Here is a 15192-nt window from a genome sequence, read left to right as displayed (position 1 = left end):
TTGGACACTGTTCACAATGCGCTCGTTCTATGATGAAATTAAAATTCCTTTGACTGCGCAGATTTGACCCTGTGGCATCGCTTTCAATCGCACATTCTCTGGCATCTCACTCAGTCGTACTCTGGCATCTCTTTCTGTCGATGCACTCTCTGGCATCTCCTTTTTAATTGACTCTGGCAGCTCTCTTACCCTTTTGATGTACTCTCTTAAAGCAGATCAAATATGCAATGGAGATGATCTATGCTCAGCAAAGTGCATTTTTAATTACTTACAACCTTCATGTGAAAAAAATTATTCGATTTTTATAAGAAAAGTATAAATCGCTGAAAACTGTAAATATATATACATACATATTTAACTATCATTGTCAATATATATTTACCTCTAAGGAACGGTTTCAATAATCGTTATAAAAATGTCCTTTATGCGCGTCATCCAAAAATACTTGAAAGTAATTTAGTTGTTAGTCAATATTATGCACATGTTTCATTTATTATTGCATTTTGCTTTACATATTATCAATATGCTTATTATTATAGTCTATTACCAAAAATAATTTCTTAAAACTTTTTTTACTCGTTTCATTTATTTATAGGTATGCTTTAATTACTTTAAGTTTTGCTCGGGTAGATTTTTCTTTTTTTTTTTTTATTTCGTGTTTTTTTTTTTTAGCTGTAGTATATAATTCGATTTAATTTTCTTGCGTTTTACCAGCGATAACTTTTGTTCGAAAACACACAAAACTTCAAAAAACTGTAAGAAATAACTACAAGAATATTCAGGGTTGTAGGAAGATTCTGTGTGTGTGTGTGTGTGTGTGTGGCTGTGGGTGTGGGTGAGGATTGTGTACACTGAACGAAACCGATATTTAAATTGCTGTTCTTGCTGCTGATGTGGCTAGTTTAGTAACTAATTTGTGTGGTTGGTACATACAATATGTGTGTGTGTTGAGTTTCATAATTAATAAATACAAAACATATACATATGTAAGTATATTAAATAACGTGCCTAAATATAAAACATTTCACAATTGTCTAAATAATAATATTTTGGATATACGTACATACATTTATGAAATTTATCAACAAATTTCGCTGCTGCCCAATGAAGGAAAACAAATATATATAATTATAAACAATTGCCAAATTGGTTATTCAAGTGCCATATTTCTTAACACAACGATTTCAAAGGGGCGTAGAGTGGAGTTAAACAAAGCCATACACAGTGAAGAATTAGTTAGTTTAAGCGTTTAACTTAATTTTAGGCGCAAAACATTTACAATACAATACATACATATTTTTCACTTTTCTTGCTGTTTGTTCTGTTTTTTGTTTTGTTTTTTGTTTCTTTTTTGGAATCACAAATGTTAGCTATAGTATTTGAATACACATGTAGGTAAGACATTCAAAGAAAAAATTAAGTTTTATAGCGTTTGAGAATGCTTTTGATGACGGTGTTAGAGAGACTGCGATTGCAATTGTGATTTCTGCTGTTGCTGGAGGTGTTGTGAGGAGTGGTGTTAGTGTTGGTGGTGATAATGGTGGCAAAGTGTGGCAACCGGCAAGCTGCGCAGCTTCACTCCAAATTTCGCACTTCAAAGCGCTTGTACGTGTAATTGATGAAGACCCAATCCTTGGCAATTTCGCCGCCCTGCGGCACAGGCGCCGATGCTGTATAACATAATAAATAGTTTTGAGTTTTAATAAATTCCAATTATACTTAATGGGATTGCACTTACGTATCTCCAGCGAGACATCCGGAAATTCGTCGAAATTGGACGTATCGTCAATGGAGCGCACTTCCACGGGTATTGCTGCTGGCCTCTCACGAATGTGTTCCCAATCGACGCCACGAAAGAACGGCACTGACTTCAGGTCCTCCAGGCCACGCTGTGATCCCAAACGTCGATCGGCCTCGCAACAGAAATTGATAATCGTCTCTTTGGCCTCCTCCGATATGGGTATTTCAGGCGGGAATATTAATGTTTCCCGCCAGTTCATCACCTTGCGGTACGTGTCCTGCGGATTGTCCGAACAGAATGGCGGATATCCCATTAACATTTCATACATAATAACGCCCAGTGACCACCAATCGCACGCTGGTCCATAGCCGGTTTGCAGGAATACTTCGGGTGCTATATAATCTGGCGTGCCGACTGTGCTGTAGGCAAGAGCGCGTCGATTTCGTTTCCAGGACTCTGCACGCCGCTTCGAGTCCATGGGACTGCTCAAACAATGAACAATTGATGTGAATTTCAGTTCGTTAGTTTGCTTGATAATTGTTGCTCACCTGGCACAGGTGCCAATAAAATCGGATGGTTTTGCCTGCGACAAATCACGATAAAAGTCCGTGCGATGTGACTTTTTTAAGCCTGTGCACAGCCCGAAATCAGAAAGCTATAATAATATAAGCATAGGAATAGGCATCGTTACTAATTTGCATATTTAATTGTAGGAGGCTCTCCTCATTTACCTTTAGATGCCCTCGCGCATCTAGCAGCAAGTTATCTGGCTTTATGTCCCTGTGTATGAAACCGAGCTTGTGGATTGAATCAATCGCTAACGCCGTTTCACTTATGTAGAATTGTGTGCCCTCCTCGGATAGCGTATCCTTCTTCATTAGGAGCGTCATCATATCACCGCCAGGCAAGAATTCCATTATTAAATATAAATTGACCTGGTCCTGTATTACGTTTAGAAGCAGGAAAATTTGTTAACAATTAACAGTTTTAGGAGTTGTTTTTCACAAGACATAAGGCTAAGAACAACTTAGCAGATAATTTAATTGACTTAGGAAAGATTAAAGACTACCCGCACTATTACAAAACCCATGCAGATTCCAAGACTTGAGATAAAAACAAAAACTATGCTGGTTATAGAAGCCCTTCACATTAATGTTATTTTAATCTGTAAAACTTGTATCTAGTGAAATACATATGTAAAATAAAGTATAAAAGCCAAGTTAATTCAATACCTTTTAATAAAAAAAAATCACTGCCACGCATACTTCCCTATCTTGTTCATGCTTTTGCATGCCTATTTTCGTAAATGTCATCCAAATGTAAACGAATACAAAATAAATAAACAAACGCTGTGACCTGAATTTGTAAAACGTTCATAAAGAAAGTGAAATAATTACGAAACTGAGAAATAATGTTGATTTCTGCACGTTTTGCATGCTGCGATGTTCTTATAAGTATTCACATAGAAACAAACTTACATGCATATATGTGTGTGTGTGTGCGTGTGTGTAAATGTGTATGTGAAAACTTTCACCAAGAACAAATCAAAACAACAACAACGATAACAAACAACCACAACAACAACACAAAGACGCAGACCATATGATTTGGCAAGCACTTTTGTGCTTGTATTGGTTTATTGATTTTCAGCTGCAATTGCGAACCGTGGGTGATGTGTGTGGGATTTGCACTCACCTGAAAACTGTAGTACATCTTGACCACCCATTGGTGATCCGCCTCGACGAGAACATCGCGCTCAGCGCGTACGTGTGCCACCTGCTCCTTTTCGAGCATGTCCGCTTTGCGCAGCACCTTCATGGCGTACACATGTCCCGTGTCCTTCTTTTGCACTAAACGCACCTCGCCAAAGGCACCACGTCCGATGACTTTCAATGCCTCAAAGTCCTCGACACCCAATCGCAATCGCTTGAGGCGCAAATATTCCGTCTCCTTTTGCGCATGCTGTAAACGTTTCTCCTGGCGCTGTGTCTCTGTTAGACTCTCGTCCTTCAGCTGCGCTTCTAATTTGGCCTGGCGCTGTTTGCGCTCACCGTATTGTGTCACCAAATTGCTGTAATAATTTTCCAACGTCACCTTGGCCTTGGTGGCTTTGTCCAGTGTGTGATCGCTGAAACGTATGGAGGAGCCATCCGTGTCCGTTCTGCTGCTCATCATCTAAACTGTGTGTGTGTGTTGCTGCTGCTGCTGGTGTGTGTTTGTGTCTGTATGCGTGTCGTGGAGTTTAGTGTCCTTGCACGAGTTATGCACTTGCTTAAAGCAGACACACAGCTTGAAGTATTTTATTGCCGTTTTTCCTTTGTAATTTATTAAATTGCTACCTCTCTTTCGTGTTTCGTTATCGTCGTTCTTTCTTATTGTGCGTAGGGTTGATATGCTTGCAATTAATCGAATGCGTTTTAATCGAATAGCATGAGCTCATTCTGTGATAAGAAGTTCAGTATTTGGGCATATGCGAAATGCAGCCACTCTTTTAACAAAATCGATATAAGGAAATATCGATAGGTTTACCAATCAGCTGATAGTTAATTACCTTTGTTGCAAAATATGTTTTTGTTTCTTACAATTGAGGCGCTACATAAACCACCATGGCGCGCACAACCGACTTCTCGGACCTCAATTTTCAATGCTTGCTGTTGATATTCAAGTTGCTGCACAATTTAGAGGACCAGGTCAATTTGGCACTTTGCTGTCGCCGATTTCGCGATGCATTCGCTTACCTGCATCGCAAGCGATTTGAAGAAATAGTTGACAGCGACATTAAGCTACGAAATTTGGACAATTGGCGCGCCTTTTTATGGATGTGCGGTTCCAATGTCAAAAGGTTAACCTGCTACCGTGACGACGACCATCCGCTGCAGGTGCTGCCCCTTGTCTCCAGATTTTGCATCCGCTTGGAGAGCATCACGCTGCGCAACGCGACAGTGTCCAAGGCGCAGCCCTTTCTGCTACAACTGACCACGCTAAGGAAGGTGTATGTGCGTAATTACAAATGCACCAGTACAGATCTGATCAAATGCATGAAGCTGCGCTTGCCCAACATACAATATCTGGGCTTGGAATGTTTCGAACGGCGGGAATGTACGTAGAGTTAAAGTTATTTATTTACTTAAGCTTTAATGTTTGTTGTTTTCACGGTAGTACAAGAGCTGCGACACTTTACCAACTTACAGGAACTGCAAATGTACGACGAGGTGACGGCTTCTGACTTCATTGCTATTACTAAATCCCTAAGGAGCCTGCGCATACTGCAGCTGCGCAATGCCAAGAAATTTCTGACCACGAACACGCTAAAGCAATTGGCTATCAATTGTCGCCAGATAGAGAAGCTCTGCTTTCAGGACAGCGACGCAGACCTTACAGCCTTGTCGATGTTTCCAAACTTGCGATATCTTCATGTTTATTGTCCAGATAATCAGAAAACTCGTTTGTTCAAAACTTTAAGTAGCCAGTGCGCTTCGAATTTGGAATTTCTAATACTGCATCGCAAGCAATGGATCGACGAGGAACAGGCGGAACGCATTGGCGCCATCAAAACCCTGAAATGGCTTGTGTGCAAGCCACGCAACGATCGCTGCGTCTATCATCTAGCGAATCTGACTCAGCTGGAGTGTCTCTCACTGCAATGTGCCCGAGACATTGGCGAATCGGAGCTCCTTAAACTAATTCGTAATAATGAACAGCTGCGCTATCTGAACATCTGCTATTGCCTGGGCATAACTGATGCCTTCATTGTGGACTTGCTCGACATATTAGCCAAGCGACGTACTCATCAACCGTTGATAATGTACGCGGCGGCCACCGATATCAGGCACGATATAATAGACAGAGTGAGTAGCTGACATTGCATTAAAGCGAGTAGCATTCTGATTAAACGTGAATATATTTTAGCTACCAGCCGACTTTGCCTCCCAGTTGCTGATCCTACACTTTGAGTGCAGCCAAGGCATGCATTCCACTGAACATTTTTATAATGATGAGCCCGAATTCGATCGGTAAGCAGTGGAAGTTCGAGGACTCAAAAAAGTTTATACACATCATTATGCATATTCGCATAAGGGCATACAATATGCTGTTTGTATACCAAATTATATACTCAGATTTTTATAAGAGTATTTAAAATATTTTCCATTCTGTTATATTACACTAAGTGCTAGTATTTTATTCTAAATATTGAGGCTTACTTTTTAAATATATTGAATACATTTTGTAATCGTCTTAATCAAAAGAACTCTTTTGTAAATATTGCGGGTTCCCAAAATTAGATATGTGATTATCGGATATTGGTCGCTATACGCATGCACATATATGTATTTTTATATATACGTAAGTAATTAGTACATACATATGTACATACATAAATGCATAGGTACATACATACATACACATGTGCACAAATATGTACATACATACACTCATATGTACATAAATCCATACATATGTATAAACATACATTCATATGTACATATATACATATGTATATTCACACGTACGTACTATGTACATACTTGTATACATACATATATTATAAGATTTATGCATGCATACAACCAACAAAATTATATACTTCACTTACCACCAAAGCACTAAAACCTACAAGTCCTACTTGAATTCGTGAGAATCGCGGAGGAGGGCTTAATTTAAAAACGTTATTTTTTGATTTTGCAGCGCAGCGGCAAGTAAAAGACAACATTCATGTATGCGTGCATGCATATGGACATATCAAAATATCTATACATACATGCATACAAACATACATATACATACACACACATGCATTCATTCATGTTTGATCACCGGCAGTCAGCACATAAATTATTTCTTTATTTATAACACGATTAAAATTGTATTTCGCTCATCTCTATGATTTTAAGTGTTGTAAAGAGTAAATGGAACAATGTTATCGATTGCCGATATCGATATGTATTTTTGTTTTCGTGTTGTTTGTTGTGTCTGACCATAGTGAAAATTGCAAAGAAATTTGCAAAATAATTGTGTAAAAACACATTTGAAAGGCTGCAACGATGCTCTCGTTGCTGCAGGAGAAGCGGCCGCTGAAGCGTACACGCCTGGGGCCGCCGGATATATATCCGCAAGACGCCAAGCAGCGCGAGGACGAACTGACGCCCACAAATGTGAAACATGGCTTTACAACGACGCCGCCGCTTTCTGATGAATTTGGCACGGCGCACACATCAAATGTAAACGCTAGCAAGGTGAGCGCGTTCTTTAGCGGCGTTCTGGCCAAAAAAGAGGAGCTGATGACGTTGCAGGATACCGTGCGAAAAAAGCAGCAAATTAATTGTAAAGACAACTTTTGGCCGGTATCGCCGCGTCGCAAATGTACAGTGGATGCTTGGTTCAAGGACTTGGCCGGCAACAAGCCACTGCTTAGTCTGGCCAAACGTGCACCCTCCTTCAACAAGAAAGAGGAAATATTTATAACGCTGTGCGAGAACCAGGTCAATATGCAGCGAGCCACCTGGTTTATAAAACTAAGCGCAGCGTATACGCTCAGCTTTACCGAGTCGAAGAACAAGAAGCGCAGCATCTATGACCCGGCAGCCGAATGGACAGGTAATATGATCAAGTTCATGAAGGAGCTGTTGCCCAAGCTGCAAGAATACTATCAGCAGTGTAAGTAAAAGAATGTTTTTATTTTCGAAAAAAAAGGCATCTCTAATTTTTCTTCTCGTAATGCTTGCTCAGCGCACGATAAGAATGGAATGCAAGCCAATGGCAGCAGCAGCTCATCCACCGCTAGCAGCACCAGTAGCAACAGTAATGGCAGCGCCAACAGCAGCGGCAACAACAATAACACCAGCAACAATACCAGCACTGTGGGCAACGCCACGCCTAATGTGATACCGGTGCCCAGCATGTCCAGTCCGCTGCCGCCCATACATAGTCCAGCCAATGGCCAGCCAGGTGCTGTTGGCAGTGCTGCAGCTGGTGGCGCTGTGGCCGGCGCTGCTGCAACACCGGGCACAGCTCTGGCTACGCTGGGCGGCTCAGCAGTCGTTAGCGCAACGGGAGCAAACGCAGGTGCAGTGCCGCCAGGCTCAAGCATATCGGGCATTGGCAGTCAGTTCGAGGATAGTCGCAATGCGTTGAAATACTGGAAGTATTGCCATCAGTTGAGCAAGTATATGTACGAGGAGTCATTGTTGGATCGCCAGGAGTTTCTTAACTGGATACTGGATCTGCTGGATAAGATGCGTACGCAAACCAGCTTTGATGAACCGCTTAAGAAGCTGGTTCTCAGCTTTGCGCTGCAGTATATGCACGACTTTGTGCAGTCGGAGCGTTTGTGCCGTAAAATGGCCAATCTGGTGGCAAAAAAGCTGGCTCAACTGCTCAATGCGGCCGTTGAACAGCAGCAGCAGCAACAACAACAGCAGGCCCTAATCAAGTCCCAGGCTATGGAGCTTGATGCGCCCGAGGAGCAGCAGCAGCAACAACAGCCAACGATTGATCCATATGAGCAGGCGCTGCATGACTATATGAACTGTCCGCATCATCGTGACATAGTGCTATATTTGAGCACCATTCTTCAGGTGATTACAATCGAGTGCCCGACGGCGTTGGTGTGGAGCGGCATAGCTGCACATCGTGCCCCCTCATCCCTGGTGGGAAGTCCCCTTGATCATTTGCCGCTGGCGCCCTCGGTGCTGCCAATGCCTTCACGTTGTCCACGTACCAACCATGAGCTACGCAAGCAATTGCGTGCCGCCGAGGCGGATATTGTGTTGCGTACCCAGCACGCGGAACAGCGCTGGTTCGCATCCAAGTGGCTGAGCGCGGGAAAGAATCATTACACCAATGTGCTGGCCACGTTGGATCATCTGGACACTCACTGCTTTGAGCGCATGGATCAGTGCAATTCAATTGACACGCTCTACACTCACATATTTCCACCACAACCAGCGCAACTGCGCCGCCCCGAGGAGGATTCACAGCAGCAGCAACAACAGCAGCGCGCTCCATATGAGCCCAAGCAGGATGCGGACACGGTGCGCATACTCTGCGAGTGGGCGGTGTCTAGCCAGCGTTGGGGCGAGCATCGGGCCATTGTGGTGGCCATATTGCTGGACAAGCGTCAAATCGATGTGACCAGCACACCAGCAGATCTATGCGGCGATAAGGAGGACAAGGATTCGCTGGCATCTGGTGCGGGCATAATCGATGGCCTTCCCGTCTTTCAACATGTTCTAATGCACTTTCTGGACCACGATGCTCCCGTCCTGGATGAGCACAACAGCAGCGCCCAGCAACGCACAGAATTTACCAATTTAGTGCAGCTTTTCAGCGCGCTCATACGGCACGATGTCTTCTCGCATAATGCGTACATGCACACGTTGATATCGCGTGGGGATCTGCTGCTGGAATCGATGCTGGTGCACAAGACGACAGCGAAAAGTTCGCCACCGCCACCAGCGCCTCCGCCGCCCAATAGCAGCGCAGCAAGCCACGGATTCGACGACGATGGCTTTGGCTCGGGCATTGGCATTGATTTCAAACACAACGAGTTCGATGACTCCAATGTGGACGACGATCTTGATAAACTGGTGCAGAACATTAAGGAAAAGGGCCAACAGCACGAGGCGCCCGACAGTCCCAAGATTGGTGCGCCCGGTGATGGTGACGGCGGCGTTGATACGCCTGCCTCTGGCGTCAGCATATCCAGGCACTATGTATACACGAAGCACTTTCCCATACCCCAGGATGATCCCAGTATGTCCAGTTACAGCAGCGAGAGCAATCAACGCTACATACTGCTCTTTGGTGTGGGCAAGGAGCGCGACGAAAAGAAGCATGCGGTTAAGAAGATGTCCAAAGAGATTGGCAAACTCTTCACCAAGAAATTCAGCATCGATGTGGCGGAGGGCGGCAAGGTGAAGAAACATTCGCGCAATGAGTTCAACTTTGAGGCGACCACAGCCAAATGCCAGCACATGGCCTACTTCGATCAGCATGTGGTGACCGCCCAGTGTGCGGCCAATGTGCTGGAGCAGCTGAACGGCTTTGCCTTGGGCAGCAACAACTATTTGCCCGTGCAGGAGCATGTGGCCTTTTTGTTCGATTTAATGGAGCTGGCGCTCAACATTTACAGTCTGCTCGAGCTGTGCGATCACTTGCTAAAGGAGCTGCCTGAGGTGGAGCACCAGCTGCAGCTAAAGAAGTCCAACATGGTGCGTGGCTACACCACCTCCCTGGCCCTCTACATCGTCAGCATACTGCGACGGTATCACAGCTGCCTGTTGCTGTCGCCGGAGCAGACGGTCTCCGTTTTTGAGGGACTGTGTCGCACCATACGCCATGTGAGCGATCCCAGCGAATGCAGCTCCGCGGAACGTTGTATACTCGCCTACCTCAGCGATCTGCACGAGTCCTGCATACTGCTGCAGGGCAAGGAGCAGGCAGCTGAATATTATCAACAGTTGAACTGCATCAAGCGTTTTAAGGATATCTTTAATACGCCCGAGCAGCTCAGGTGAGTGGGTGAGGGCATTAACGAGTTGTACAAATTTAACAAGTGTTTTCTTACAGCATAACACCCCAGGCCTACAATCCACAGCTGCTGCAGGAGCTGTTTGTGGCGCCGCGACGTGGCGGCAAGCTCGAGTCGCACTGGCTGCGCCAACTCCATGAATCCCCAGCGAATGTGTACAGTTTTGTTTCCAATGCCGTAATTGCCGTCTGCCGGGAGACGGACAACGAGCGGCTAAACGATGTGGCGCTCGCCTGCGCAGAGCTAACAGCCAGCTGCAATGTGCTCTCCGAAGAGTGGATTGCGGCATTGCAGAGCCTGTGCAGCGGCAGCAAAAGCCCGCGCTATCCGCATCTCGGCGGTCAGGTGGACATTGGTCAGGGCAAAACGCACAATGCACTGGCCGTCTTCGTGTGCATTCTGGTGGCGCGGCATTGCTTCTCGTTGGCGGATTTCGTTAGCAAATTTGCGCTGCCGACGCTGGCGCGTTCGGTTAGCGGCGGCGGTGAGCTGAGCGTGGATGCGGAGGCGGGCGCACGGCTCACATGTCATCTGGTGCTGAAGTTGTTCAAGACCCTGGAAATACCACAGCCGGGCATGTACTCGGTCAGCACATCGCCGAATCCGCTGCATGCTGTGGGCAGCGACTTTAGCATACGTCTTAGCTGCGATCGTCATCTGCTGGTGGGCGCACACAAGACCATACCGATAGCGGCGGTGCTGGCTGTTCTGAAGGCCATACTCATTGTGGTGGACAACGCGGCGCTGAAGACGCCGCTGGCCTCCAGCGGCTTGGGCTCGTCGAGTAGTTGCAGCGCCTTTGGCAGCGGTAAACGCAGCGGCTTCAATACGCCCGTCCATCCGGGCAGCACGCCCAAGAGCAACGAGCAGCGACCGGCGGATCTCAGCCAGATACTGGGCACCAGCGACCTGCAGCTTGGCAGCCTGGGCAGTGAACACGAGTCGCTGCAGCAGGCAACGGGCAGCAGCTTAGCGGGCAACGAGCAAATCTCATTGCTGGAGTTTGCACAGGCCGTGCTCAAGCAGATTTGTGCCCAGGAGCATGTGCTGGAGCGCTGCTTGAAGAATGCGGAACAACTATGCGATATGATTATTGACGAAATGCTGACCGCCAAACAGGCGCAACGTGTGCTGCACATGATTTGCTATCCGGAAGCTGAGTTCAATATTATTTCAGAGCTGGATCAGCGTTCGATGATAGTGCGCATTCTGGAGCACCTGGATCAATGGACGCTGCGCATTTCCTGGCTGGACTTGCAGCTCATGTATCGCCAGTCGCTGAGCAACAACACATCGCTCAGCAACAATACGGAGCTCAATGTTTGGCTGGATACGGTGGCCCGAGCGGCCATTGATGTCTTCCACATGGAAGAGGTCACGTTGCCGGGCGCACTGAAAATGACGCACAAGCCTAAGCCCTCCACATGGCTGGTGGCACCGCTCATTGCAAAGCTTACACCAGCTGTACAGGGGCGTATCTTGCGCGTGGCAGGCCAAGTGCTCGAGAGCATGAACTACTTTTCCAAGGTGCCCAAGTCCGATTGCAATAGCTCCGGAAGTGGCGATGAGCGCGAGAAGAGCAACAGCTGTCACAGCAGCAACAGCTACGGCGGCGGTGGAAGCATTACGGCACGCAACAAGAAGATGCCGCTCAACTATCAGCCCTTCCTGGGACTTATACTCACCTGCCTGAAGGGTCAGGATGAGTACAAGGAGAATCTGCTCGTCTCACTCTACTCCCAGCTCTCCCAGTGCCTGCAGTCCTTCGCTGAGGTAAATGCTTGCTGTAATCCTTTCTGTATTCAATGCTAATTGTTGATTCCAATTGATAGCTTGACACGATTGGCGGCATCGACGAGCCGCAGGCACGCGAGGAGATTCTCGATGCACTGCAGCTGCGCTTCTCGCTGGTGGGTGGCATGTTTGATGCCATCCAAAAGAACAGCACGCCAACCACAGACTGGGCCATTCTGCTCGCGCAGCTGGTTTGCCAGGGTGTCGTTGATCTGAGTTGTAATCGGGAGCTCTTTACCACTGTCGTGGACATGCTGGCCACTCTGGTACACTCGACGCTTGTCTCCGATAGCCAATCGGAGCGAGATGAAAACAAGAAGCTCTATCTTAACCTGATGAAGAAACTCAAGAAGGAAATCGGCGAGAAGAATAACGCTTCGATACGCGTCATAAGGCAACTGTTGCCGCTTTACAAGCAGCCCACAGAGGTTTGTTGAGACTCAGCGAAGCGTCGACCTTGACAGATTCTTGAAAATCTACCTAATCCTTTTTTCAGGTCATAGCCTGCGAGCATGCAGGAATGGACACGAAGGGTAATAAGATTTGTGACATGGATAAAAAGCAGCTGCGCATTTCGGATAAACAGCGCATCAGCGTGTGGGACATTCTCGAGGGTCACAAGAATCCAGCGCCGCTCTCGTGGGTGTGGTTTGGTGCCGTCAAGCTGGAACGCAAGCCGCTCACCTACGAGGAAGCACACCGTAATCTCAAATACCATACGCACAGTCTGGTCAAACCCAGTAGCTATTATTATGAGCCATTGCCGCTCCCGCCGGAGGATATTGAGCCAGTTCCGGAGAAGATTTGCATCGTAAGTTGATGGAGTTGCATTCATCCTAAAAAGTAATCCTCTCAACGTACACTTTGTAGAAGGATGAAATGATGAAGGCCGATACGCCCTCGTCGGTGGATCAGTCGCCAAGCGCTGTGGTTGGCACTGGACGTGGACGTGGCAAAGGCACAACAACCCGAAAACGCAAGCCGAAAAATCCAAAGACGCCACCAGTGGTCAACACGCAACAGCAGCAGCCACAATTGGCGCCGCAGCCGCAGCAGCCGCCAAATGTGCAGCAGCAGCAGCAGCAACAGCAAATGCAACAGCAACAGCACATGCAGCAGCAAATGCAGCCTAACCAGATGGGGCAGATGCCCATGAATATGCAGGTACGAGGCAACTAACATCAACTAAAGCCTAGCGACTAGCGACTAATGATACCCTTTCCCCAATGCAGATGAACATGCAACAGTTTGGGCCCAATGCCATGATGCAGCAGCAGACTGCCCTGATGCAGCAGCAGCAGCAGCAACAACAGCAGCAGCAGCAAATGCAACAAATGGCGCCGAATCAAATGCAGCAGCAGCTTAACGTGGGCGGAAATGGCCAACCGAATGCACAGATGAACTTTATGCAGGGTCCCGGACCCGGTGGCCCACAGGGCATGCCCGGCCAGCAGCAGCAGCAACAGCAATGGCACAATACGCCCCAGCAGCAGCAACAGCAACCGCAGCAGTATCACAATCAGTATCAGCATCAGCAGAACATGCAAAGTAGGTTATTCCACAATCCTCCCCAGACTTCAGGAATTAACAAATATTTGTGATTGTAGTGAATCGTATTGAGCGGCCACCGCTAAATAGCAACTCCAAGCAAGCATTGTCACAGATGCTGCGCCAGCGGCAGCCTGGCTCATTCCAACAGCAGCAGCAACAGCCGCCTGGTGGCTTTAATCCCTTGCAGCAGCAGCAACAGGCACAGCAGCAACAAGGGCCCCAGCAGCAGCAAATTAATGCACAGCAATTGCGGCAGCAGCAACAGCAGCAACAGCAAATGAATGCACAACAAAATCCGCAGGCTGCAGCCGCCTTTAATGCCATGCAGCAGCAGCAGCCAAATGTGCAGCAACAGCAGCAAATGAATCCCAATCAGCAGCAGTTGCAGCAGCAGCAACAGCAAGCACAACAGCAACAACAACAGTTCATGCGTGGCAACATGCGCGCTATGGCGCCAAGTCAGATGGGTGGCATGAATATGGTTGGTCAGGGCATGCCGCAGAACCCGATGTTGCAGCAGCAGCAGATGGCACAAGGCATGGTGGGCATGGTCAATCCAAACGCCAATCCAATGATGCAGGGAGGTGGAGCAGGTGGCAATGGCGGTGTTGGTGTCGGTGTCGGCGTGGGCGTTGGCGCTGGTGGCAATAATCCGAACATGGGCATGGGCGGTATGCCACAGCAGGGCATGATCCAGCAGCAACAGCAGGTGCAGTTTCAAAATTTCCAAAATCAGTATCAGCAGCAGCAACAGCAGCAAGGCATGCAGCAGCAAGGCGGCGGCGGAGGCGGTGTGGGCGTGGGCATGGCGCCAAATCAGCAGCAGCAACAGCAAGCCGGTCTAATGAACAATTTCAATCCTCAGATGCAGCAGGCGCAACGCAACAATCCCGACTTTATGGCAGCAGCAGTTGTTGCGCAGCAGCAGCAACAGCAGCAACAACAACAGCAGCAGCAACAGCGCGGAGTGCCTGGCGGTATGATGGCCGGAAATCGTGGCCAATATATGAACCAGGCGCCGAATGTGACCATGACCAACATGATGGGTCCTGGACCAGGTGGTGTGGGCGTGGGCGTTGGCCAGGTGCCACCCTATGCACGCCAGCAGACTACGGGTGGCGGCAAACCGGGTGTATTGCCTGCCCAGCAACAATTCCAGCAGCAGCTCCGACACCAGCAAATGATGCAAATGCAGGGCATGGCCGGTGGAGGAATGGGCGGTGGACCACAAGCTGGCGGCGGTGCAGGTGCTGGCGGCGGCGGCGGCATGGTCCAGCAACAGCAGAGCATGAATCAGCAGCAAACTCCCAATCTGGTGGCACAGCTCCAGCGACAGATGACAAATCAGCCGAACATGATGGGACAGCAGCAGCAGTACCCACATCAGCCGCCACCCTATTAGTTAAGAGTATTCTAGTTTTTGTAAAGCATGCACTTGTGTACGATTATTTATCAATGCTAAATGCAATAAATAATTCTTCTATTTTTAAATTTCGAATGCAGCGCGCGGTGCTGCCAACTCTATGCAACAAACGATAACATTGCAATCGATAACTGAGTAACTGGAAACAGCTGT

The 15192-nt window shown here is 47.4% G+C and overlaps 3 protein-coding genes across 4 annotated transcripts; 2 read left to right on the top strand and 1 right to left on the bottom strand.

Moving 5' to 3' along the window:
• Window positions 1-630: 630 nt before the first annotated feature.
• On the bottom strand, window positions 631-4125 carry trc (Serine/threonine-protein kinase tricornered). Its single transcript, XM_064689064.1, has 5 exons — window positions 3437-4125; window positions 2473-2682; window positions 2290-2396; window positions 1739-2223; window positions 631-1670 (listed from the first exon to the last, which is right to left on the bottom strand). Exons 1-5 carry the CDS (start codon window positions 3914-3916, stop codon window positions 1576-1578), a joined length of 1377 nt encoding a protein of 458 aa, XP_064545134.1. The 5' UTR covers window positions 3917-4125; the 3' UTR covers window positions 631-1575.
• Window positions 4126-4347: 222 nt separating this feature from the next.
• Window positions 4348-5990, top strand: LOC135433106 (uncharacterized). The gene is made up of 3 exons (XM_064689065.1): window positions 4348-4840; window positions 4901-5589; window positions 5651-5990. The coding sequence occupies exons 1-3, from the start codon at window positions 4348-4350 to the stop codon at window positions 5756-5758; spliced, it is 1290 nt and encodes a 429-aa protein (XP_064545135.1). The 3' UTR covers window positions 5759-5990.
• A 698-nt stretch (window positions 5991-6688) lies between these two features.
• On the top strand, window positions 6689-15107 carry kto (kohtalo). 2 transcript variants are annotated; one of them, XM_064689083.1, is made up of 9 exons: window positions 6689-7396; window positions 7469-10253; window positions 10310-12044; window positions 12104-12493; window positions 12562-12876; window positions 12936-13229; window positions 13298-13613; window positions 13673-14325; window positions 14482-15107. In XM_064689083.1, the coding sequence occupies exons 1-9, from the start codon at window positions 6784-6786 to the stop codon at window positions 15016-15018; spliced, it is 7638 nt and encodes a 2545-aa protein (XP_064545153.1). In that variant the 5' UTR covers window positions 6689-6783; the 3' UTR covers window positions 15019-15107. The 2 variants fall into 2 exon arrangements, with proteins under 2 accessions (XP_064545153.1, XP_064545152.1); XM_064689082.1 differs by having other exon boundaries at window positions 13673-15107.
• The last annotated feature ends 85 nt before the right edge of the window (window positions 15108-15192 follow it).

Source organism: Drosophila montana, unplaced genomic scaffold (genome assembly GCF_035044405.1).
Source record: "Drosophila montana isolate Dmon_TW-CO22-7 unplaced genomic scaffold, ASM3504440v1 contig_3217_1, whole genome shotgun sequence".
Taxonomy (NCBI): domain Eukaryota; kingdom Metazoa; phylum Arthropoda; class Insecta; order Diptera; family Drosophilidae; genus Drosophila; species Drosophila montana.
Note: the sequence above shows the minus strand (reverse complement) of the source record. Positions and strands in the feature narration are given on the sequence as shown.